This window comes from Mytilus galloprovincialis, chromosome 9 (genome assembly GCF_965363235.1).
Source record: "Mytilus galloprovincialis chromosome 9, xbMytGall1.hap1.1, whole genome shotgun sequence".
NCBI classification, from domain to species: domain Eukaryota; kingdom Metazoa; phylum Mollusca; class Bivalvia; order Mytilida; family Mytilidae; genus Mytilus; species Mytilus galloprovincialis.
This window is the reverse complement of record NC_134846.1, coordinates 90,214,013-90,241,567: the sequence shown is the minus strand read 5'-3', so window position 1 is coordinate 90,241,567 and position 27,555 is coordinate 90,214,013. Positions and strand designations below refer to the sequence as shown.

The 27,555-nt window shown below is 33.8% G+C and overlaps 2 protein-coding genes and 1 long non-coding RNA gene across 4 annotated transcripts in view; 2 read left to right on the top strand and 1 right to left on the bottom strand.

Moving 5' to 3' along the window:
* LOC143046321 (E3 ubiquitin-protein ligase TRAF7-like) overlaps window positions 1-12,619 on the bottom strand; it is a 48,308-nt gene extending 35,689 nt beyond the window's left edge. The window contains exons 1-10 of one of the 2 annotated variants that reach the window (XM_076219425.1): window positions 12,488-12,619; window positions 9,366-9,423; window positions 8,776-8,855; window positions 5,114-5,248; window positions 4,694-4,786; window positions 2,761-2,800; window positions 1,920-2,097; window positions 1,670-1,745; window positions 1,317-1,375; window positions 58-275 (exon numbers count right to left, since the gene is read on the bottom strand). In XM_076219425.1, the coding sequence (XP_076075540.1) occupies window positions 58-275; window positions 1,317-1,375; window positions 1,670-1,745; window positions 1,920-2,097; window positions 2,761-2,800; window positions 4,694-4,786; window positions 5,114-5,248; window positions 8,776-8,855; window positions 9,366-9,423; window positions 12,488-12,532 (982 nt within the window). In that variant the 5' untranslated portion in view covers window positions 12,533-12,619. Of the gene's footprint in view, window positions 1-57; window positions 276-1,316; window positions 1,376-1,669; window positions 1,746-1,919; window positions 2,098-2,760; window positions 2,801-3,329; window positions 3,387-4,693; window positions 4,787-5,113; window positions 5,249-8,775; window positions 8,856-9,365; window positions 9,424-12,487 lie in introns of those variants that run through there. The other variant, XM_076219426.1, reaches the window with a different exon arrangement.
* A 2,594-nt stretch (window positions 12,620-15,213) lies between these two features.
* On the top strand, window positions 15,214-17,253 carry LOC143046320 (uncharacterized). Its single transcript, XR_012969124.1, has 2 exons — window positions 15,214-15,732; window positions 16,303-17,253. It is a non-coding gene; the product is annotated as an uncharacterized LOC143046320 (long non-coding RNA).
* Window positions 17,254-18,137: 884 nt separating this feature from the next.
* LOC143046319 (kelch-like protein 12) lies at window positions 18,138-26,171 on the top strand. The gene is made up of 2 exons (XM_076219424.1): window positions 18,138-18,189; window positions 24,585-26,171. Exon 2 carries the CDS (start codon window positions 24,606-24,608, stop codon window positions 26,019-26,021), a length of 1,416 nt encoding a protein of 471 aa, XP_076075539.1. The 5' UTR covers window positions 18,138-18,189; window positions 24,585-24,605; the 3' UTR covers window positions 26,022-26,171.
* The last annotated feature ends 1,384 nt before the right edge of the window (window positions 26,172-27,555 follow it).

Here is a 27,555-nt window from a genome sequence, read left to right as displayed (position 1 = left end):
AATTTTATATTTCACAGTTAGAATTACAAATAAAGAGAATTTGACATTATAACATACCGATTTTCATATCTGATGACTTTTCTAATGCCTCCAACCTTTCAGCTAATTTGCCTAACATTGATCGTAAGAACTGTATTTCCTGATCTTTCTGGTTGAGAGAAAATTGCATGTCTGTCATTTTCTCATCCATTCTGACCAGAAATTCTTTCATTCCTTCAAATCTACATGATCTGAGGTGGTCTTCTAACTCATCTGATGTGCCCACAAACTCACAACTATAAAACAGAACTATTTATCATTATTGTAATAAATTTATGAAAACTTAAGGAAGCTGGCTTGTCATGTTTTGGATTTTTTGTCAGATTTTCGGAATCCTCTGGTTTTATCCATTTGAATGCCTTGAACAAATTTGCCCAGTGACCCCCATTTTTCTATTTGAAATTCTGTAAGATGTATAATGATAAGCCATCTGTAAAAGTCTTATAAAATTTTAATTACTTTTTAACAGTTTTTGAGAACTTTAACTTGTCAGTGATAAAGCTATGAAAAGTCGAGAGAATATTTTCCCCCCAAAATTTCAATGGCTCAAATCTCGAAAACAAGCACGGTGACCTATATATTTTTTTTGCTCTTTGGATTCCTTTATTAATTCCTGACCAATATAAACTAGTGATTTGAAAAGTTAATTACTTTGAAACTAAGAAGCGAACTCCCTTAAGTCAAAGTAAGGAACCATAACTAGATGTCTTTAAATAGAATGAATAGGTGACACTGCGCAAATAAAGAAAAATTATTTAAGTCTAAAGATTTGAGCAATGGTACTAATATAACGTGGTTATTGTGTTGACAAATATTTCAGCTTAACAAATAGCCTTTGTCATTGTCATTTTTTTTTAAATAGCACAGTAGTCCAAAAATGTACAAATAGATCAGTGAAGTAGTTCAAGTAGTTGCATTAATTTGTACTGAACTAAGATTAGTATAGTCAATGATGGTAAAAGCTGTTTTTTTTTTTCCTTTTTCTTTAATTGCAAAGCATAATATGTGTGAGTGTATAAAGCACCTCATGTGTAGTAGAAGTGGCAAAGTGTAGGGAAACCCAAACTTCACTCTGATCACAAACTAAATTTCCTATAAAGGATCAGTGACAGTTTGATTTGATTCTGTAAGCCATTTTCAAGGAGTTCAGGATTCACTAAATGTAACGTGGATGTCTAAATGTGAAGTTTTCCAGGCGGGCAACAAAATTATGCTGAAAATTAGAAATGTTTATTTGCCCTAACTTTGCTGTCCATAAAATAATGCAAAATGTGTACCTGTGTTTATGATGTGGACATCTGACATTGTTACAACTTCTTAGGTGATCTTCTATGTCCTATTATTAACGAAGAATTAAAAAATAAATTAGTTCTGCTGTATATAATTAAATTGTATTTCCCAAAACAGGAAACATATGGTTTACCTCATTTAAAAATAAACTTTAAAAGTTTTGCTTCATGTTATCAAAAATCATTTTAAAATAGTTTCCTCCTATCTTATTTTCAAAGGTGATGCTCTTGTGTCTATACAATGAATACACTATACACTCTAGTGTATGTATCTTTTTCATTAAATGTATAAGTGGTGTGTTGATTTTTGGTCTTTTGGAAAATCTCACACAGGATCTTACCTTCCTTAAAACAGGAGCACAGCCTGCACCATTGGGACACTTTACTTTCATAAAATCACACATATCTTCATGTTCTCTGAAATAAAAATTGGAACACACTTATATTAAAATGAGAAATTATAAAGATTCAGAATTATTAATAGATGGTGAACTATAATTTATTTCTTAAACTAATAACCAATGACATAATTAAAGAATCATGTTTTGATTGATAGATTGATTGATATTTCCTTATAAAAGTTTGACCTACTTTCTATGACTTATTTTGAGCGTAACAGGACAGGTGGCTGTATCCACAACATAAGATTGTCCGTCGTCTGCTAGTTGGCAGCCATATTTACAGTGTATAAACATCTCACCAATCTGTTCAGATACAGCTATGTTGGCCACAACTACCTGCATATTAGAGTTGTCAACGGGACAAACACCTGTAAATAAGGACAATTAAATCACTGTGATTCTAGAAACAAACAGTTTAGTTAGTTATATACTGTAAATTCTGAAATTATTGCAGTTTTCATTATTGCGAAAAATGTGACTGGGTTATCATGGTTATAATAAGAATAATTTAAACTCGCATTTCAAAATGACAAAATTGCAATAATAAATGCATCCAATAATATCTGAATTTACAGTAAATAGCATATTGCAGTTTCACCAATAACATCTTATTTCAGGATAAATGTCCATATGTTTTAGTTGCAAATCTTCATGATCTTAGATATTATATTTCAAAACTTTCAATGACACAAAATTTACATCTAAAAACATCATGCATATAATTTGTACATCATACAATGATATTTTTAAGGTACTGTTAGTCATGGTTATAAAATTAGGGGAAAATATTAAATTTTAACCTTTATAGAAATAAACACAATTAAAAATTAAGTGTTCTGAGGATATAACATATACATGAGAATTTCCTCCATCTCCCAAAACATAAAATTACACTAGTATGGACCATAGACAGCCTATACATTTCAATTTTTGTGTTTAAAGAAGCTATTTGGTTGTTGTTTCATAGAAATTTGCCCCCAAATCTGCTTTTATTAATTACTTATTCTCTATATATAGCTAGAGAGACTTACCATCATCATGTGATGCCACACACTGCCTGCAGTAAGTGTGCTGAAATATATATATATATAAATGTAGGTTTTATTTATGTCATTATTGCTACTGATAAAAGTTAAGATAATAGTCCCTAACTATGAATGTCCAATATAAAAAGCATCTCAATTGCACACATGATTAACTACGCCTCAATAAACATAAATAAATGATGTTTTGTTTAAATTCTCCATATTTTGTAAACAATTTGACATAAGTCCTTGCTTATTCATGTTATTATGCATTATTAAGGAAATGGATACCTGTTTTTTCATCGGTAACTGTATTGGTAACTGTATTCCAATCTTTTAACTATGTTGTAAAATGTTCATAATAACAAATGATAAAAGTACAAAAGTTTATTAACTGAGATAATCTATAGGAATTCTGTCAATTTCTAACAACAGAGGTGCATTTGGGTACTGTGATATTACCTTTCATCACAGTAATAATCTGTGAACATGGTTGCATAACCTTATACTTTCACCATATCATACAATCACTAGACCTTGGAATACCCTATTACAGTCATGATTGTTTTACATACCCCACATGATACTATCACTGGATCACATGACCTGACATACATACCCAACATGATACTGTCACTGGATCACATGACTTGATATACATACCCCACATGATACTGTCACTGGATCACATGACCTGATATCCATACCCCACATGATACTGTCACTGGATCACATGACCTGATATACATACCCCACATGATACTGTCACTGGATCACATGACCTGATATACATACCCCACATGATACTGTCACTGGATCACATGACCTGACATACATACCCAACATGATACTGTCACTGGATCACATGACTTGATATACATACCCCACATGATACTGTCACTGGATCACATGACCTGATATCCATACCCCACATGATACTGTCACTGGATCACATGATCCGATATACATACCCCACATGATACTGTCACTGGATCACATGACCTGATATACATACCCCACATGATACTGTCACTGGATCACATGATCTGATATACATACCCCACATGATACTGTCACTGGATCACATGACCTGATATACATACCCCACATGATACTGTCACTGGATCACATGACCTGACAAACATACCCCACATGATACTGTCACTGGATCACATGACCTGACAAACATACCCCACATGATACTGTCACTGGATCACATGACCTGATATACATACCCCACATGATACTGTCACTGGATCACATGACCTGATATACATACCCCACATGATACTGTCACTGGATCACACGACCTCACATCCATACCCCACATGATACTGTCACTGGATCACATGACCTGACAAACATACTCCACATGATACTGTCACTGGATCACATGATCCGATATACATACCCCACATGATACTGTCACTGGATCACATGACCTGATATACATACCCCACATGATACTGTCACTGGATCACATGACCTGATATACATACCCCACATGATACTGTCACTGGATCACATGACCTGATATACATAACCCACATGATACTGTCACTGGATCACATGAACTGGTATCCATACCCCACATGATACTGTCACTGGATCACATGACCTGACATCCATACCCCACATGATACTGTCACTGGATCACATGACCTGATATACATAACCCACATGATACTGTCACTGGATCACACGACCTGTTATACATACCCCACATGATACTATTACTGGATCACATGACCTGACATACATAACCCACATGATACTGTCACTGGATCACATGACCTGATATACATACCCCACATGATACTGTCACTGGATCACATGACCTGATATACACACCCCACATGATACAATCACTGGATCACATGACCTGATATACATACCCCACATGATACTGTCACTGGATCACATGACCTGATATACATACCCCACATGATACTATCACTGGATCTCTGAATACTTGATTACATAGTTTACAAAATAACTTCTTGTTAGGTTCATCAACAAAAACACAGATATCCTAAAATAAAAAAAAAGATGAAATAAATAATGTTACAGTTTAGTACACAAAGGCTCAGCTTGTGACTGATAAAAAAAACCTCAGTTAAATGGGCTGGTACAAGACTTCTCAGCTGGGTTGGCTTTACTTTTGCTACTTTTAGAGCTCAACAGCTCATCCCAATTAGCATTAGGTTTTAGATACTTATTGCTCAGACATCTTAATACACTTTATTAGTTCAGATGTACATGTTATTTTTTATGAACACACTTGTTGTGGAGATTTAGAAGTGTGCCTAAAATATTTTAACATTTTATATCTTACTAGTTAATTGTATATAACACATACCTCTTTATCTTCGGCTGACATGAATTTCCAGGCTGTGAATTCACTTGAATCATTTGATAAGGACCTTGTATGTGATGGATGAGATGCACTGTTAGTAGGTACTGATAAAGAACTAGTAGTCGATGTACTGGGTGCCTGGATAATAAGAAAATTCAATTTAATCCATAAACTTGTGTTTAATGCTTTATTACATAGCAACTAAGAAGACATTGCTGTTTGGTGTGAGCCAAGGCTCCGTGTTGAAGACTGTACTTTGACCTATAATGGTTTACTTTTATAAATTGTGACTTGGATTTAGAATTGTCTCATTGGCACTCATACCACATCTTCATATATATCTAATGTGAAAATGATCATTATCTGCTTCTTCAAATCAAATGAAATAGGAAAATTTTAAACATAAATAACAAAATTAGAAGTGAAATCATAAAGAAATCATAACCTAATTACTACTTCTGAGTTCTGACAGTCAATGACAGTATATAAATTATTTTACAATGATTGTTCTGACAAACTACATGTATGTAGATAAGACTTAAGTCACTGACAGCTTTAATCATATGTTTTATAAGACTTAAGTCACTGACAGTTATTGCTTTAATCATATGTTTTAAAGAGGCATTAGTAGATAAGACTTAAGTCACTGACAGTTATTGCTTTAATCATATGTTTTAAAGAGGCATTAGTAGATAAGACTTAAGTCACTGACAGTTATTGCTTTAATCATATGTTTTAAAGGGGCATTAGTAGATAAGACTTAAGTCACTGACAGTTATTGCTTTAATCATATGTTTTAAAGGGGCATTAGTAGATAAGACTTAAGTCACTGACAGTTATTGCTTTAATCATATGTTTTAAAGGGGCATTAGTAGATAAGACTTAAGTCACTGACAGTTATTGCTTTAATCATATGTTTTAAAGAGGCATTAGTAGATAAGACTTAAGTCACTGACAGTTATTGCTTTAATCATATGTTTTAAAGGGGCATTAGTAGATAAGACTTAAGTCACTGACAGTTATTGCTTTAATCATATGTTTTAAAGGGGCATTAGTAGATAAGACTTAAGTCACTGACAGTTATTGCTTTAATCATATGTTTTAAAGGGGCATTAGTAGATAAGACTTAAGTCACTGACAGTTATTGCTTTAATCATATGTTTTAAAGGGGCATTAGTAGATAAGACTTAAGTCACTGACAGCTTTAATCATATGTTTTATAAGACTTAATTCACTGACAGCTTTAATCATATGTTTTATAGAGGCATTAGTAGATAAGACTTAAGTCACTGACAGCTTTAATCGTATGTTTTAAAGAGGTATTAGCTGTCAAATTTGTTTTCACTGATTTTACTCAAATGCTCATATTTGCTTTATAACATACTCAAATGTATATCCAAATTCTAAAGTCTAACATAAACAATTTATAATGAATGGGCTAGATGATATGTATCATTGTTTTATGTATATTTTAATCTACCTCACTTTTAAGGTGACCTTTGATGACTGCCAACAATCACATAACCTGCTATAAACATATTTATAGATAATGAACCTGTCCAATTGGATTTTTTTTAGTGTTGTTTGATTTCATATAAATATAGATTGAAAATATGTTAATCATCGTTTTTACCTTTATTAACTAACTACACTGTAATTGGACTTAATATGATGAAAACTGCCAATGCAATATAATGTGTAAACTGGGCCAATACAGAATAACTCGGCCAATACAGATTTTTTCCTGTATTGGCCGAGTAATTCTATATTGGCCGAGTTGACACAAGTGCAGGATTTCGGAACGTCTCTAGATTTTACATCGAAAGACACGATAAACACAAACTGAAAGTAAACAGTTGTTTTGAAGACGCAGTTGTCATTTAGTTATCTTAAACATGCTGAAAATGTCAGTATGGCATACATTTCAGGCGAAAGACGGTCACATCAATTTAAAAAGTACTTTGAAAGCAGACGATAGAACTATTTCAGGTTTGGGGAACGAGTAGATTATCACAACGTTCATTTCTTGACGACCTCATAATTTCACATCGATTTTAAATCAGTTTCTGCATAACACATGCAATGGCAGTACCTTTCCAATTACTATTTATGTGTTGCGTCTAAATTTAAGTTGTAACACTTTATAGTGACTGAAAAGGGTAGAAAAATTCATCTGATGAGAAAATGCTGAAGACACCTGGAAACAGCACGAGATCATTATGTATTGCATCTAATAAAAAGAAACAAACTGAGATTTGGATAGTTCCACTTCAAGGTAAAAATATTTATCTCTTTTGAAAAGAAATTAAAAAAATATTGTAACACTGTAGTTAATTAATAAAGATATTATTACGTGTATTTCTGTATTGGCCTTGTTATTGGTCCTCGGCCAGCTGTATTGGCCTTCGGCTTCACCTCAGGCCAATACAGCAAGCCTCGGACCAATAACAAGGCCAATACAGAAATACTTACGTAATAATATCATAGTATACGTCAGGGATATAACTCTATAGGGTTTTCGCCTCAGGCCAATACAGCAAGCCTCGGACCAATAACAAGGCCAATACAGAAATACTTACATAATAATATCATAGTATACGTCAGGGATATAACTCTATAGGGTTATTACAGAAAATAACTTGCATGTGTTATTACAGATATTTTTATGAGTTGTCTACTCTTTATTCCTTTAATTTTCTAAATCTGTAATAACATATGTTTGTTATTTGTAAAATATTCTAATCTATTGTGGGCTCTATGGAACTCTTGAGACTTTGCGCAGAAACTAAATGCATAGCCTTGATAACTAATTTTTAAATGAGTTTAATACATTTTTGATTAACCATGGTAAATCAATGAGACAAGGCTATTAAGGGATAGACTTAGCTGTAATAACATGGCTTAGTTATTAAAGGAATGTAACTTATTATATGAGATACTTGGGAATTACTGGGAAGCTTGCACAGAACCTCATTACATGCTCTGGTCATTATTTCTTACAATGAATTAAAATACATTGTAATTAAGCATGATCTATGTCTGAGCAAATGCTTTGAAGTGATATAGAGAAGCTGTGATAACACCCTTTAGTTATTACAGGCATATTTTTTCTGTAATAACATAGGTGTACTATGCATAATTTACAAACTATGAACTGTTATATCTTTCTGTAGTTAAGTATAAATAAAAACAATAGTAATATCAATTGAACTTGTATACATTTTTACTAAACTAATGATGTATATTGCCCCTTTGAAACATGTAACATACATATGTTATCACAGTTCTTTCATTTTCAGGTCCACAGTAAAATATGTATGTTATTTTTCTGTAATAACCCTATAGAGTTATATATCTGACTGGTATAAGAATGAGTTTTTGTGGATCAAATCAATCAAATGTTTAATCAGTTCTTTTGAACAATTGAACACGCCCAATTCATGTGAAACCCTAGCTACTGGGTTAAATTGAAATCACAGATTCAATGATAGTGAATTCTTCACTTTCAAGATTAGTAAATGCCAACAGTTGTCATTCAGACATGTACATTTCTTTTTCGTGATAAACACTTGTGTAGTTGCTTTTATGTAAATGCTGGATAGCTGGCACATTTACTTTTTACACTCTAATAGCAACTTGTACCAGACTTAATTACAATGAATTACCTTTATTTCTAATGAATTTAAGGAAGAAAGAGTTAAACTGTTAACTTGGGATGGTATCTGTACTTCTCTAGTTCCTGGCTCTAAAAATAAATTATACAAGTATATTGTTCATTGTTGACATACATAATAGATCATATTAGTATAATGTAACATTGTTTATATATCTACATGTTGTAAATGCAGTCCTGATGTCTGCAATAATAAAGGAAGAAAAATATCAGTTTGTTAACCCTTTTTCTGGTAGATCAGAAGTTTTCTGTAAATAATGACAATGAATGAAGTACATGTACATGAATATAAAGAATTGTTGGTATAATACATGATACCCGTATATCATGTATATAAATATATGTACATTTGTAGATATGGATACACCTTAGTGACAAATAATATTTAGGTTTAAACTGATTTTTATTATGTACATGATGTACCTGTGTGTGTTGTGATTTTATGATTAAAGTTTGTCTACCTAAATAAATGCCCTTCAGATTTAATAAATACTTTTAAGAGTAATATGTAAATTACATCATCTACAGTAACATATTATTTACCTATTTGTTGTTTCTGATAAGATTTTAATTAATACAAACCTACAACTTTAACTGTTGTCACAGGTTTATTAGCACCAAATGTTGTCTCTACAAAAACCTGAAGCAAAAAATAAAAAAAAAAACATTGAGGTATGACAATTTTATACATTTATATATAGATATATATATAATTTAGTGTTTGTAATATTGTGATGTTCTAACCATCTCAGAAATGTTAACTTGTATAATAATGATAATTTGAGAGGCATTTAATGACTGTGATATATAGTGTTTGAAAATATCTTTGTGAAGCCTTGATCAGCCTTTAGAATCTGAGATATATATGCAAGACTCAGTTCGACGTCCAGTCCCTTATCGACGTCCGTTCCTCAAATCGACTTCCAAATCTGACGTCACAATAAAATACATTCCAAATCGACGGCCAATGCTATATGTCTACCTAATCGACGTCCAGTCCCTTATCAACGTCCGTTCCTCAAATCGATGTTCAAATCTGACGTCACAATAAAATACATTCCAAATCGACGGCCAATGCTATATGTCTACCTAATCGACGTCCAGTCCCTTATCAACGTCCGTTCCTCAAATCGATGTTCAAATCTGACGTCACAATAAAATACATTCCAAATCGACGGCCAATGCTATATGTCTACCTAATCAACGTCCATGTTTTGGCTTCTCTAATCGACGTCCAATTTGTAAGTCCTCTAATCAACGTCCGTTTCGGACACAGAAAATTGAAAAGTGACCAGAACCGACAGCAGCTGAAATCTTTAGACCTTTGAACATATTCTGTGCAACAAATGAATCTATTTTCAAAATTTTTTTTTTAAAGATTTATATAAACATTGTCATACTAGACTTTTATATGTTAACAGGTTGTGATATCAATTTTTTTTTATTTATTTTAGAGGTTACATGAAAAATAAGGAGATGTAGTATGACTTGAATAATGTAAACAGTTCAAATTATGAAATTGACGATCTTATTTATAACAAAAAAAAACAAAAAAAAATATGACAGACACGAACCATCGTGACCATCGGAAACCACTTCACTATAGGCCATAAAGAATATGTCGGGTTAAACATTTGTTTGAGTACTTTACCTGGAAAAGTAGTGTGACACAAAAAAATGGCTGTACTTCTTTATTTTGTCAATTGGTTAAAGATTGAATAATGCCCCGTAGATGTCGTTCGGTTTTCTTTGTTGTGATGTTGTTTTCTCCTTGACATACACTTCCATGGATATCATTTTAACATGATTAGGAATGACACACTACTTTGTAGATCGATTTGATAAAGTTTAATATGCATGATACCTGTTTCGGGTTGAAAAAATCTATATGTAAATACGTATAAATGACTAAACCATACAAACATGTACATGTATAAGTGTAAGCAATTATTTCCAGTACTTTTAATTATTAATTATTGATATTGGACATTGATTAAAAACGACTAAAACCAATCAGACGTAGTTTTGTCAATACATGCCGTCACATTGGACGTCGATTAGAGTATCAAAATACTGGACGTCGATTAGAGTATCAAAATATTGGACGTCGATTTGAGAATGTAACGTCCGATTTGGACGTCTATTTGAGAAACAGCCGTCGATTTGAGGAACGGACATCCATTAGAGGCCGGACGTCGATCTGAGTCTAACATATACATGTAGGGTTTGAATCCTGCTCAGGCTGCTGGAAACTTTCATGATGTATCATGGTTATGCCATTACTGGAATGAAAATACGGATGTTTTGTGTTATTAAAATTTGCTGTTACAAAATATTAGAAATTATTATAAATTAAGGAATGTATCTCCCTCGTGCAAAGCTCTGATTCCTTTCACGAATTTGGCTATACTTTTTTGACCTTTTGGATTATAGCTCTTCATCTTTTATATAAGCTTTGGATTTCAAATATTTTGGCCACGAGCATCACTGAAGAGACATATATTGTCGAAATGCGCATCTGGTGCAACAAAATTGGTACCGTTGATTTTATTAGCTCTTACTGTGCATAATATCTTATCTAAATGCAATTATGCATGTAGTGTAAATTTTTATCATGGGAAGTCTGATTGAATGAATTAATTTAAAGATTGGAGCCATATACCTTATTGCTATTTAGAAATTGGGGTGTCAGATATTTTGTATTACAGTATGACGTCAAATTTAGTCATATTGGCACCTAGTTAAACATGTTAAATCGACCAATATGTGTCGATAAATAAAACAGTATTTACAAGACTATAAAATCCCCAATAGGCCAGTTTCAGGATTCGGTTTTTAGACGAATTTGTTATGTGACTTCCATCACCACGTGACAAAAATGTATGCATAGAACTTTCCAACACATGTTGAGCAAAGGGGTGAAAAAGTTTGTTTTTATACTGCACAAAATATTTGGGAAATTAAATCTAATAAGAAGGTCACCCTCCCTCAGTCGTACATGAATCAAGATGTATGTACTTACAGAACATACATTTGTAAATTATTTCTATGCTACCCTACAGAATGACGATTATGAAAGTACTGGAAACTTTTAATAGAACAGGGAAACAGGCGCAGTCCTTCTATCTGGTAAATGAAGTCATAAAGCATGCCAAATTGACGATCTTTTCCAGTGAGAGACATATTTCTAGAAATGACCTAAGTCCTATTGAGCCAAATACACAAATGTACACCTTATCTCTAATTCTAGCTGACCCGGCCGCTTGAATTTTTGACGCATACAACAATGACAATCACTTTTCATTGTGGCATCAGATATTTTTGCTTTAAGAAGTCAAAATTTTAAGGGAACCTGTGTGATACCCAGTAAAGGCAAACAATAGCGATAAGGTGTATTGAGAGTCTCAACTCTTCATTACACATGTACATAAAATTTAATAGACGACCTATAATCATTTTATAGAATACAGATAGATCCATGTGAATGTGGGGAAAATACACGAATGTGGAAGTCGTTTCTAGTTAATAAGTATCTTCTTATAAGTAAACATAAACAACAGGTGCAAATGTAAAGAGGCTTAATCAAGCCTTTAGCTGTTTTGCCAGTTTAAGTCCACTTTTCCACTTAATTTTAACAGGTGCGCTTTTATCCGTTTCGTCTGCACTAAAATCGCAATCAAAAGATGAATGGTTTAAAGTCTTACATTATCTTTAACCTCAGGAACCGCATGGAAATCAAAACTGTCCATAATAAGTATGAAAATGCATTTTTTGGGGAATCCCGTAAGATAACCGGAAGTTTTGAAATGTAAAATAATATGGGTACACCTAAAATGATAGGTCCCCTGCAGTCCCGACGTTCTTGAATGATTCCAAGTATATCAAATCTAAATTTATCAAGTCGGAGTGTCACATATTTATACCAATTAAATGACTACAATACAAACGAACTAGAGTGGGGTGCTCATTTTCGCCGGGGACACAATTTCGCCGTTTAAGGATTTTGAGGTGTAAAAACTTCAAAGGATGGCTGAAATGGAAGAAATGTACCCGTAAATTATATTTTTATAACAAATATAATATTTTTTAAAACTGAGACAAAATTGCGGCTCCTACCGAAAATGACTGAAAAACGGACAACGATTTTCGGACAATTTTTATATCGTTAAATTTTATATGACCTTCAACAGTCTTCGGTGGTCAACTCGATAGTTGATTAGATAGTGTGTGTATTAAAATACACACGGAACGATGATACATAGTATATGATAGTATCATGAGTATCGACCTCATGCTTGTAAATTGTTTGTTTTTAGACTTTCTATTATTTAGAAGTGCTAGTATGTTATAAATCAAATTGAGAATTTTTAAAAGTCAAATCGGTGAACATGAATTTGACAGCCCTTTACACGGTCATTTAAAAAGTCAGAATGCGAATATATACATGTTGAAACTTTTTAAGGTCAGTTTTAGTACCAAACCTACAATGAACTATGTCAATTGGACCTGCTTCGATACTATAACCACACCGTGTATCATCAGTACACCGGATATAGGTACTAACCAAGCGGACATGGTCGATTTTGACCTTAAACGGTAACGAAAATCTTTGTTTTGCTTTATCATTATTCAATGTACATTTCTCAACATTTGAAATTCCTGCTCCCAAATAATTTTCGCATCGATTTTTTTCTATTCATAAAACAACTTTGATATTCTAATAAGAACAATTTACTTGTACATGCGCAAATAGTTGTGAAAGTCAACACCCACTTTCAATTTCGATACAGTTGTTGAGACATTTACATGTTTTATCTGAAAGAAACCTAATACAGGGCAAAAGTAATAGTTACCAATCACAAACCTACCTGTGATTACTTATTCCTTAAAACTTTTTGGGTAATAAACGAGTAGGAAAATAAAGTTTTTGTGTACGGTGTACAACAACTTAACTATGCACCGTACATAAGGATTTATGTGGTCAGCTAAACACCGTACACAACTCTTCTTTAGGGATAAAATATCGAAAAATAACATATGTATGAAAGATTTCAATGCCAATTATTGAAACAGCTATATTTATTACACACACACATTGACCTTTTATCAGAAAAAGAGTTGCAATGAATATAGATTTATATCGGATGAGACGAGGGCTACTTTCTTTGACAAGTATTTGCACATGCTTTTAAAATGTTTTAGTAATCCCTCTTGTTTTGGGAAAATAATGAGACATCTCTAATCATCAACCTACGACCAAATCATTTCTTAAAACAGCAATTATGTTTAGATTGAAGTACACATAGATGCATATGTTATATGATATTATGTGAACAAAACAAAGATTTTCGTTACCGTGTAAGATAAAAATCGCTCACGCCCGCTTGGTTAGTACCTTGAATAATGTTACACCATTTATGTATTTTTTAATAGAATCACCGTGTATCATCGTACAGCGGATATAGGTACTTACCAAGCGGGCGTGAGCGATTTTGATCTTACACGGTAACGAAAATCTTTGTTGATCTTTGTTTTGTTCACATAATATCTAGATGTGTACTTCAAAATAAAAAAAAAATACAATGAAATAAAAACACTACAATGAAATAAAAACACTACAATGAAAAAAAACCACTACATTGAAATGTACGAAAACTACAGTAACACAAAATCGGTGACGTATCAATCTACTACAATTAATAATACTCAATTATACAACATCGAAGAGCACATCTTAATACAGTATATACCCTGTATATTCCTTGAGCACTTTTAATATCTCTTTTTCAAATATGGTTTATTATTTTCTCTTGATATCATAAGGACAACTATCGATGTGTTTAACAAAACAATGCATGTGTAACGGCGACCCTATGTTTTGGAACAGTATTATGTCCCTTTAAAATGGACTGTTGTAAAATTAACATTTAATTACTATTGTTAATATGAATTATTGATAAAAATTGTTGTTTAACATGTTTATATATTTAGTTACATTATGGTGCTATAATTCATTGAATTTATTCTCATATTTTGTTGAATTTGCAACTTATAATTTAGTTATAGAGTGTTTATATTTGAATAGTATTTGTTAAATAACTGATGATTTAAATAATTGTACTGGGCTTGTTTTCATAAGCCATTTGGTTGATAAAACAACCGCTTATTTTAGCTTTTTAGTAAGAGCTTACTGGTGTTGCACACCTCACTGCCTAACTGGTCTTGCACAGACCTCAGTCACTGTCTACACGTAAGGTCTGGCACAGACTTCAATGTCTAGTTGGTCTTGCACAGACCTCAGTCACTGTCCACACGAACTCACTGGTCTTGCACAGACCTAACTCAGTCTACACGAAAGGTGTAATGCATTTCACGGCATCTAGACACAATGTCGCTATTGTGTCTAGCATTATAATGCATCAAAGGTTAAAATGACAGATTAAGCTATGTCACTTTTATGTGAATTTTAACTTGCTTTTTATATTCATGTTTCATGTTTTTATCTTTACAAATTGTTGATATTTGTTGAATTATGTAGTTTGCTAATAAACTATGAAAACTTGCTAGTGTTAAGTTTTGCAAAGCCAAATATGAAGGATCAGAGACTCAGGATTCCTATACCTACTCTTTACACGGTCTGGGGTAAAATATGTTAAAGTTGACACGGAAAATACACAACGTAAAAACCCCTCCGGTTACATTTTGGTGGCAGCGGTGGGATCCTGAGGTGAAACATCTGATCTTCTCATTAGGCGGCAATGCTATTGATACAGTTAAATATGTTAAGAAAAATTGTCAAATTTTAATATTGTGAAATAAATGTCATTATGCTTGCTTGATGTTAATTTTGATTTTAAAAGATATTGCCATGTATATGTATGTAATAATGATGAGTAATCATTTCAGTTTAACTTTACAAAGACTGATTTTAGATTGGCACAGAGATAAAGTATGTATTGATAGTTATAGAATGTATAAGCAATTAATTGCATAGATGAAAAAATTCAAATGGTTTAAAGAAAGCTTAACTTAGATTGTTTAGATAGAATGGTATATTTTGATCATATTTGTCTTACTTAACACATTCAGTAATTACACATAGCTCAAGATGAATGTGTATGAATCGACAGGAACAGCATTGTAAAGTACCTCATTGTTGTATCCTTTAGACCCATGAAAAGGGCTGTCGCTTACATCATTTTATTTTATGCTAACTTGCTTCAAAATTATCATGTTTATGTGGATATAAGCTTGGATGCCAACATAATTGTTTCTGCCCGATTGACGTGTTTTAATCGCTAATGTGAGCCTCTGATTCACGTAATCGCTTTTGGCCTTTTATAATAAAGTGCTGGTTGTTGCATGATTGTTTTATTCTATAGTAAATATCTCTTAAACACATACAGAATATCTAGTACATTTTAGACAGTTACATTATTTCCATAGCATTTGACACAACAGTTTACTGGGTGACGATTCAGTTTAACTATTTGTTTAATTTTGTTATTAAATTTTTCAGCACTTGTTTTCAGTGATGGTGATGATATGAGATAATATATACGAGTGTTATAACTGATATTGGAGATGATATGGCCAGCATTTCTAGTGTTCAATTGATAAAGGAATTGGAATGTGTTCCGTGTGCAATATATATGGATGAATATACTGTTTGTATATAATGGAGATTCATACCAGCCTTGTTTTTAAACTTCATGGCTTCAGTTTTTTTTAAGGAGGGAGGAATGTAACGGCGACCCTATGTTTTGGAACAGTATTATGTCCCTTTAAAATGGACTGTTGTAAAATTAACATTTAATTACTATTGTTAATATGAATTATTGATAAAAATTGTTGTTTAACATGTTTATATATTTAGTTACATTATGGTGCTATAATTCATTGAATTTATTCTCATATTTTGTTGAATTTGCAACTTATAATTTAGTTATAGAGTGTTTATATTTGAATAGTATTTGTTAAATAACTGATGATTTAAATAATTGTACTGGGCTTGTTTTCATAAGCCATTTGGTTGATAAAACAACCGCTTATTTTAGCTTTTTAGTAAGAGCTTACTGGTGTTGCACACCTCACTGCCTAACTGGTCTTGCACAGACCTCAGTCACTGTCTACACGTAAGGTCTGGCACAGACTTCAATGTCTAGTTGGTCTTGCACAGACCTCAGTCACTGTCCACACGAAAGGTCTAGCACAGACTTCACCGACTCACTGGTCTTGCACAGACCTAACTCAGTCTACACGAAAGGTGTAATGCATTTCACGGCATCTAGACACAATGTCGCTATTGTGTCTAGCATTATAATGCATCAAAGGTTAAAATGACAGATTAAGCTATGTCACTTTTATGTGAATTTTAACTTGCTTTTTATATTCATGTTTCATGTTTTTATCTTTACAAATTGTTGATATTTGTTGAATTATGTAGTTTGCTAATAAACTATGAAAACTTGCTAGTGTTAAGTTTTGCAAAGCCAAATATGAAGGATCAGAGACTCAGGATTCCTATACCTACTCTTTACACGGTCTGGGGTAAAATATGTTAAAGTTGACACGGAAAATACACAACGTAAAAACCCCTCCGGTTACACATGCAAATCAAATACTCCCTGTTTGCAAATGGTGGTGAATAAGGCAACTGTAATTTATGCTTTATTAGACGACTGATTCCTGACCATTCCTGACCATTCCTGGAATTATGGTATTGTTTTGTATTTGTTTATATGACAAGATAAGATATTTTGTATAGTTTACTTTAAATTTTCTAAAATTTTCTAAGTTTGTTTTTTTGAACTGTCATCATTAAAAAGGAAAATGTTCTTAAATGTAATATAACTTTCTTGAAGTTTTTTTGATAAAGCTTAAAGAAATCCGGCGTTTCTCATATCTTGATGATTAGGAATTTGTAGTTATTTTTGTTGCAGTGATTTAACGAGGATTTAACTGTATAATTTTTTTTTACCAATATATTCATTTACGGTTTAACCCTGCACCTTTAACAACAACAACAACAACGACAAAAAATTTATTAGAGTCTCACCTCTTTAAAATATTTGATATAAAACACAATATAATATTAACAGATCATTTAATACATGTTTAATACCTAATAAGGTAGGTGTACTCCAACTGTATTGGAGGCCGTTATAGTAGAAAGAAGAATAATGTCTGATGCCTAACGGTACCTTAAATTACATTATTTTAGCACCAGTACTTTATTCACTGAATTGAGAAATGTTGATACATAAAAAAATCAAAAAAATAGACACAACGATTATAAACCAGTTTACATTTTTCAAGTACGTATTCGTTTCCGTATTTTAGCAATATAAAAATTATTGCAAGATATCCGGCATTGCGCAATATTTGGAAATCATGTGAAGGACAGGTAAGTTATGGTTATAGGATAGTAAATACTAGTTTTGTTAGTTTTGCTATTGCGTTATCTCTCATATAACATGGAAAGACAAATCACACTGATATTTAAGGTTCATCATAACAAACGGACAAATATGGCTGCATTTAAATGCCAAAAATTACTCTGAGTACAGACTTACCTGTGAAGTTGGAAAAGTTTTAATGCCTGGCATCCACTAGATATAATAAAGTTAAATGCATTTTGTGTTTCAGAAAGATAAAATCTCTTTTAGATTTTGATGGGCATTTTTTTTCCTTCATGCAAAAGGTCTGAAAATTAACTAAGTTGTGGTACAACTATGAGATGCTCCCTCAGGTAAAAAACCGGTTTGTATACACCTTATCGCTATTTGTCCGCCATTGCTGGAAATCACACAGGTTCCCGTAAAATTTTGACGTCATAAAACAAAATGTCTGACGCCACAATGGAAAAGTGATTGTTGTATGACGTCAAAAGTTCAAGCGGACGGGTCAGCCGGGAATAGCGATAAGGTGTATTGTTTTGATTGTCCTTAATTGACATGGACAAGAGGTATCGTTACAACTACAGGTGAGTTAAAGAGTTCATCTGAGTCAGTGAGTGGACAGTATCAAAGTAATTCAGGTGTTTGTTTATTTTTACACCTTCTGCAGAAAGGAAAAAAAATGCCCAGCAAAAACCAAAAAAGATTTTATCTTTCTTTAACACAAAATGCATTTAACTTTTATATATCTAGTGGATGCTAGGCATTAAAACTTTCCAAACAGCAGAGGTAAGTCTGTACACAGAGTAGTTTTTGAGGTGAAAATACGGCCATATTTCAATAATTTGTCCATTTGTTATGATGAACCTTAACCATTGTAAAATGCCCCTTTTATGGTCATTAAATGCCACGCCCCGTTACTATGGTTACGGCCTTAGTTACCCCCTCCCCCTGGTATAAGAATTTCAATTCATAATAATTATCTTAAATTTAGACTTATTAATCTAATTAAAATGCTCTAGTTATTATCTTGAATGAACAAAAATGTTAAAAAAGATATTTATACAATACTTCTTATGCACTCAATACCTCATTGCACTCAATGCCTCTTACCTTAATTATATCCTACATTGCTCATATCATCAATTTATTATTTATGTATTACTTATAATATTGTGTATTTCACTAATGTTTATATAATCATTGTATGATGTTTTTGTATCTTGCCCGACAAGGGCCCATATTTGGTTTAATAAAATAATGTCTAATGTCTAATGTCTATGTAAAACAATATCTTACCTCCCTACAATTGAACCGTCCCCCTTTTGTGTTTTAGCTTACCTGGTCCATAGGGCAAAGTGAGGGATAGCTATCACAATGACATGGGTTCTCTTCTTCTTTCAGTACAGAGTTGGACTCTTCTTGACGATATAAAAATGACTCTTGCTCGTGAAATCATGAGGCCTTCCCTCCTCAATTAATAAAAACAGCAGTAACTAGTATTTACAGGAATATTATTTACAAATTAAAACAATGTACATCTGGGATCTAAAGAGTTCTAGGTATGAGAAGCTCCTGTCAAGGCCTCTGGCAGGATGGTAAGGCTGGCCTTGAACTCTTCTAGTGTAGCTGCTTTTGTTGCTTTTTCCGGTATCTAGAGTGTTCCATTCCCCGGTTGATCTTGGGAAGAAGGAGTACCTGAATTGGTCTTTCAGAGTACGCTGTTGGTGTATGCGGTGGCCTCCTCTGGTCCGTGAATCTCCGGGTTTGTAATAGTTTGAGGGGTCAATATCTACCAATCTATTGTGGATCTTGTAGGACATGGTGAGGCGATCTTTAAGAGGCTCCCATCTCAGTCTCTCCATTAAAGAGCTGACACAACCTGGGGATACGTCTTGGTATTCATTGAACACGAACCTAGCTGCCCTTCTCTGTACTTGTTCTAGATCTTTTTCAAGGTTTTGTTCGTAAGGGTCCCATACAGAGGAAGCGTAGTCAAGGGTGAGTCTGACCAAGGTGATGTAGGCATTAGCTTTGACTTCTGTTTTACACCGTCCTAGGTTCCTTCTCAGGAACTCTAGTGTCCTTGATGCTTCATCTTCCAATAATGGTCAGGAGTCGTGGAGGACTGTCAATATTGACCAGGTGTAGGTCTGAGGGAGCCACTCTCCACACAGGTTTAATATGTACAAATAAAAAGCTGGTATTTACAGTTAAAACTATCTTCATCAAATGGTGGTTATAATGGGCTCCCCTTCTTTGCACTTTGTCGAGTCGGTTCATGTCTTCCACTTTGTAGGGGTCCCATACAGCAGACTCATACTTCAATGATGGTCGGACCATGGATCTGTAGGTTGTTTCTTGGACAGTTTTGTTACAGTCCCTGAAGTTGCGCAAGAATTTTAGAGTTCTTGATGCTTTGGCTGCTGTTATCTCTGCATGCTTTTTCCAAATTAGGTCTTCGCTAAGAGTAACACCAAGTTATTTGCTGCTGTCCACAACTTCGAGTTGGTATCTATGTAGGTGGTACTGTGTCTCCAAAATGATTTTTTTCGGTTGGTGCCTATTCTGATGACTGTGCATTTAGAAGGATGAAAGCTCATCTGCCATACATGTACATGTTCCCATTGCTCTAGGGCAGTCAGGTCTTGTTGAAGGTTATTTGCATCTGCTTGACTCCTGATGTGCTTATATAACAAGCTGTCATGGGCAAAAAGGCGAACCGCAGAAGATGAAACTGTATCAGGCAGGTCGTAAATGTATACCCGAAACAAGAGTGGACCTAGGACAGTGCATTGAGGAACTCCAGAAGAACATCTAGATTCTCTGAGGTAGAGCCTTCTACTATCACTCTTTGTTTTCGATATGACAAATCTTGCTTTGCCTACCGTCTGGTTGATATGTGTCTTCCACTGTAGGTCATGATTTATGTTGACTTCCAGATATTTCTCATGCTCAAGTGCATCTAGGGTGTGACCATGCAGTTGGTAGTTCCTTATCAGTGGGTTTCTTTTGTTGGTTATCCGTATCACGATGCACTTCTCAGGATGGAAATTCATCTGCCATCGTAATTCCAACTCTTGGAGTTTGTTGAGGTCGTCTTGTAGTGTCTCGCTATCCTTTACGTTCTTTATATTTCTATAAACTAGGCAATCGTCTGCAAATAACCTTGCCTCAGAAGTTGTTGATTGTGGCAGGTCATTAATATAATTCAGGAATAATAGGGGTCCGATGACTGTTCCATGAGGCACCCCTGAGATGACGTCTAGGGGGTTGGATTTATGCCCTTCATGCAATACGTATTGTGTTATCTTGCTTAGGAAGTCTTGAATCCATTTGAGTGTTACTCCACGTATTCCCTAGTAGTCCATTTTTTGGAGGAGTCACTTTGTGTGGGGCACTTTGTCAAAAGCTTTGGAGAAATCAAGCAGGACGATGTCTCTCTGTTCTCCATGGTCTAAATTCTTGCCAATTTCATCTAGTGTTATCAGGAGTTGGGTTTCACAAGATCTTTTGGATCTGAAACCGTGTTGATGGTCACAAAGGATCTGCTGGCGGTCAAAGTGATCCATGATGGTGCTGTGAACAATATGTTCCAATAGTTTGCAGCAGATTGAAATCAATGAGACTGGTCGATAGTTTTAGGCTTTGTGTTTTTCTTCTTTTTTTGAAGACTGGGACAATGTTGGCAGCCCGCCAGTTATCAGGGATAATTCCAGTGTCCACAGATTTCTGGTAAAGTATGGTCAGGTATGGTGATATGTATTCAGCTGCTTCTTTGAGTGTATAGGCTGGAATTTCATCAGGCCCAGTGGCTTCGAATGGTCTTAGTCCACGAAGTAGCTTGTAAACTCTGGCCTTGCTGACTCTGATGCTGTCCGTAGTCGGGAATGGACTTGGTCCCATATGTGGCATGTTATGTATGTCTTCTTTGGTGTAGACAGATTGAAACTGGTGGTTTAAAATTGAACTTTAGTTTGTGTATCGCTGTGGAGAAGTCCGGCTTTGTCTTTGAGTGTAACAGTGCCTGTGGATTCTTGTTTCCTGCTCTTAATGTAGGACCAAATTCGTTTTGGTTGCTCCTTATGTTCTGTGCTGATGATGTCTTCCATGTATTTTCCATGAGCAATCCTGGATTCTTTCTGTAGCTTTGCCTTCAGAAATTTGTTCCAATCTTGAGTGTTTTGAGATCTTTTAGACTTGGTGTATGCACGCTGTTTTCTGTTTCTAATTTTACGTAACTATGTGTTCATTCAAGGGTGGCTGTATCTCTCCTTGGTTAGTTTATCTGGTACGTATGTGGTCATTGCATTTATGATGATGTTCATGAATTTATTCCACATTGCGTTGATATCACTGAAGTTGGTGGTTTGAAATTCAAAATTTGAAATTTGAAATTGAAGTTATTAGTAAGGCTTTTCTTAATTCCCTCCTTATTGGTTTTTTTCCAGAGGTTGATGGTTCTACTGGTTGGTTTTGGTCTTGTTACTTTTGCTGCTAAGTCTAATAGTACGATGTCGTGGTCACTGTTTCCGATTGGAGGAAGTGTCTTACATCTCTCAAGATGACCAGGATGAGATGTGAACATAAGGTCGATAGTGTTTTCCCTCTTGTTGGTTCTGTTTTCGTCATAAGCCTAAAAATTAAATGTGAAAATCTACCTACTTATTGTTTACACCAATATTATCAGATACAGTGGCGGATCCAGAACTTTTCATAAAAGAGGGCGGCACTAACTCACCTACATGTGAGGTGGGGCTGGGCCTGATGGAGTCAAAATTGTATTGCCCTTAAATGATGACTTTTGGTTATATTTTATATTTTTTATACGACTGCAAAAATGTTTTAGGGTTTATATATTATAATGCTATGATGTCGTCATCTTCTGAATATTCCATGTCCGAAGACACATTTGGTTTCCAGACAATAACTTAAGTTAAAGTCAATACCACAAAAGGAAGGTTTGGATAAATCTTGGGGGTTATGGTACCAACAGTTTAGGAACTAGGAGCCTAAAAGGGACCAAAAACATGCATTGTTGTAGTTTCTGGACCATTACTTGTGTTAGTGTATGAATCTCTCTGAAATTATACACCAAGGTTCTATGTCACACAGGGAACTTTAGATTTGAGCTTGGGTAATTTTCCAAAAATGAAGGAATAAGGGTAAAAAGGGGGCCAAAAACAGCATTTTTGTAGTTTCCAAAAAATAACTTGTGTTTAAGTGTAAGGATCTCTCTGAAATTGTTCATCTCATCATGCTCATGTGTATTCTTCTTGCCAGAATTCATGAACCTTATATCATAGGTTTATATCAGCATTGTTAGTGCTCTCATCATGCTCATGTGTACAATTCTTGCCAAAATTCATAAAACTTACAACCAAAGGTTTATATTAGCAATGATTGGATATTTTCGAAAATTAAATTTGACAAAAAAAAATTAACAACATATATGCCCTTAGAAATATAGAATATAATAGAAATCACTATGCATTTACAAATGAGGTTAAATTACGCATCTATATATTAAAATTTTCTGATCTTTCAAACAAAACCGCCTATAGAGTTCCATGTGTTGCATTTCTTTTGACAGCAACTTGTCTACAATTATTTTGCCATTATCATCACATATTTGCCTGGGTATCAAATGGCACTGTACTGTAGACATTACATCATTCTGTATAACTATAAACAATTAATATTTGTTTAGCCCCGTTTTTAGACGAAGTTAAGATTAAGTTTGAATTTTGTTCCCGTTTTTAGACGAAGTTAAGATTAAGTTTGAATTTTGTTCCGGTTTGATGATTTTGTGAAGAGTAATGGTGTTTGGACTAATTAAAAAAATGAAATTTAAATATTAAGTTTTCCACACTTTTTTTTGTCATGTGTGAAGATATTGACTTGATATTGGTATATAGAATGTAGTGTGGTAAGTATAAATAAAAGGAAGATGTGGGGTATGAAGAGCCTCAGAGAACACCAATGTGTATGCTGTAATGCACTAAGATCCTATTATTGTTCTGTTTGTTCCAGTACACTGACTTTTTAACCGGTAGTGTACTACATGTATGTATTGTGATGCAATACTCTCAAAGATGTGGTATGATTGTAATGGCAATGATGAGACCAAATGATGTAGAGTAGAGGCGAAAGATACCAAAGGGACACTCTAACTCATTAGTCAAAAACAAACTGGCAACGCCATGGCGAAATAAAACTCAATAAAAAAAAACGAAAAATTATGAACAATAGCTAAACAACACTCAACATAGAAAACGAAAGATAGAGCATGAACTAACCCCACCAATTCAAGTGTATAGAAGGGTTAAAACAAGAAAGTTCTGTTCCTATTTATACACACATCATGCAACATACCCTAATTTTATAATTGCTTATATTTCAGAGAACAAGACTTCTATACAAGATGACAGAGGTGGTTGACGACAACCATTCTGATAGCACAGTACAGAACATGCTAGAAGCATGGGAAGAAGGATTGTATTGTGATGTTACATTAAAATTTGGAACAAAACAAATCACAGCACATAAGATTGTTCTGGCGTCATTATCTGACTATTTCAAAAATCTTTTTAAATATCATAATAAACAAAGTGACACTCACATTGAAGAGTATGATTTAGATCCTAGTATGTTCAAAGAGGACACTTTAAATCAAATTATCGAATATGGTTACACCGGAAGAATTGAAATAGAAGTTGGATTTGTTCAAGAATTACTTATGGCAGCAAGTTTTCTGCAAATAAAATTTGTTCTAACCGAATGTGAAAAGTTCATGACTCATAATATCGAAACTGACAATGTGATTGCCTTAGTTTCTTTCAGTAATCTGTTTAATTTGAAACGTTTATTGGACGCAGTATGCAGTTTTATTTCGAAAGATTTTAAAGACCTTATTAATAATGGAGCATTTTTGAAGTTATCGAAAGACGACTTTAAAACAGTGCTACACAATGATATTCTGACTGTTTTTGATCATAATGTTCCTGTAGAAAATCCTGAACTGGAAATTTTGAAATTAGTTGGTATGTACCTTAGTATTACAAGTGTTAGTCATTTTGATTTCAAAGCATCAACCGTACATGAGTTGCTTGGTGAAATCCGTTTCAGTGATATACACAACCCCGAAGATTTGAAATCAGTTACCGATCTTTATCCGATTCTAAATTGTGATTTGATTCAGAATGCCATAACTGCTGAATCCAACACGAAATCAGATCTATTGGATCGCAAGTTTGCAAACTGTCGTAAAACGCTTCAAACTGGAAGAAAAGGTTTTGCTTGTGGTGGTCAGGAGCATCATGTTCTTGAAAAGTTTTCTGAAGCTTGGGAAGATGGCAAGGATATAAATGACAGACCTATAAACTTCAAGCTGTGGATAAGGAGGTGGGATGGTCGACCAGTACTAGGAGGAATTTATGTACAGTATCGAAGTGGGAAACTTTTAATTTACGGTGAAAAACCAAAGTTAGAATCAATATTTGTGTCAGAACATGAATTTTCACTGGAAGAAAATGAAGTTATCACTAAAATAAATGTTCGTAGTGGGTGGATGATTGACAGCTTAAAATTTTTCACAAATTTTGGACGAGAGTATGGTCCATTTGGGGGCTCTGGTGGATCAGAAATTACTGCATCATCGAATAATGATGGAATAAGTTATTTACATTCCTTCGATGGAAAGGTCGTTATGGCCCAGGGTTATCTTGGAATTACGTGTTTGAAATTTGTATGGGTGAGTTACGGTGAAAATCAGTGTAATGAAGTGACCACAGACAGTGATAGTTGGGACGCAAGTTATGATGGATCAGAGAGTGATTAAATTGACATATATCAGGGTATACAAAAAGTACATGATTCCTTTGGAGGAAAGTTACACAGTTTATATCTCCTAGCGAAGTTCGGCAACAAAAGTCAGAATCCCAGCAAATAGGGAATGTGTCATGAAAAAAATAAATGCTAGTCTTTCTTACTGTTTGCGGTCAGTATAATATATAAGTCAACAGTCTTTTACTCACAAATAAACCGCCACAATATTGCCTGCTTATTTTCTGACTGGTATATTTATTCAGTCCTTAAAAAAAAGTAAAATCACAAAAATACTCAACTCCGAGGAAAATTCAATCGGAAAGTCCTTTAAAGTTAATCAAATGGAAAAATCAAATGACAAAACACATCAAACGAATGGACAACAACTGTCATATTCCTGACTTGGTTCAGGCATTTTCAAATGTAGAGGATAGTGGATTGAACCTGGTTTTATAGCGCTAAACCTGTCACTTATACGACAGTCTCATCAAATTCCGTTATACTTACAACGATGCGTGAAAAAACCAGACATAATAAATAAAATAGTCAAACTATGGGTACAGCAGTCATCACTGTGTTACAATCTTAAAACAAACAATTTTTCAAGAAAGCACAAAAGCATCTATTAAATTAAAAACACATTCATTGCTTAGTGTGTCTGACGTCAGAAAAAAAATATACGTCACATAGGAAGACATTTTATCGTTCAATGTTTATACAAAACAATTTTATAATTTCACATTGGGAATATTGGCATACAGGGTTAAAAAATCAAAAGTATGTTAAAATTAATTTCAGAAATAGACCGAGATTTAAAATTGTCAAGAAGTTCTTTAGAATTTTTAAGAATCTACAAATGGTTAATACTACTTCGCAATTAAAATAATTTTGTCGTTTTTCGTTCAAAGTATTTTCTAATTTATAATAGAACTATAACCTAATGACAAACAGTAAAAGTAATATTAATAATAGAACAAAGACAAATGAAAGAACAATATAACACGATGTTAAGATGATAAACAACGTCAGTACGCAGAATCTATACATCAAAACCAAGGGGGAAATCTATAATTTGAAAATTAAAATCGTCTTTTTTGTCATAGATTCTGGTACTGAGATGACTGTGTATATCAAATTCGAGATATAAGTCTAAAAATGAGGCGGAAGAAGCCGTGTCTGTTGTTTCTTTAATTTCTAGTTCTGGGGGATATATTAATGGAACCCAATCAGAAAAGTTCGAATTGTTTATGGAAAGAACATCATTAATATATCTGAAAGTGAAATTAAATAATCTGGTTTCTTTGATCTTCGTGTTTTTGACAGGTGTCTGAAGGAACCCCGATTCATGTGAAAATAAAAAGAGGTCGGCAAGGAGAGGCACACAGTTCGTTCCCATAGGAATGCCGACAATTTGTTGAAAGAGTCTACCTCCAAATTCAACAAATATGTTGTCGATAAGAAACTCCAATATATTGATCACTTGTTCTTCTGTGTAGCATGTTTTAACCTTTTGTTTTTCACTATTAAGTTAACATAATATGCCTTTT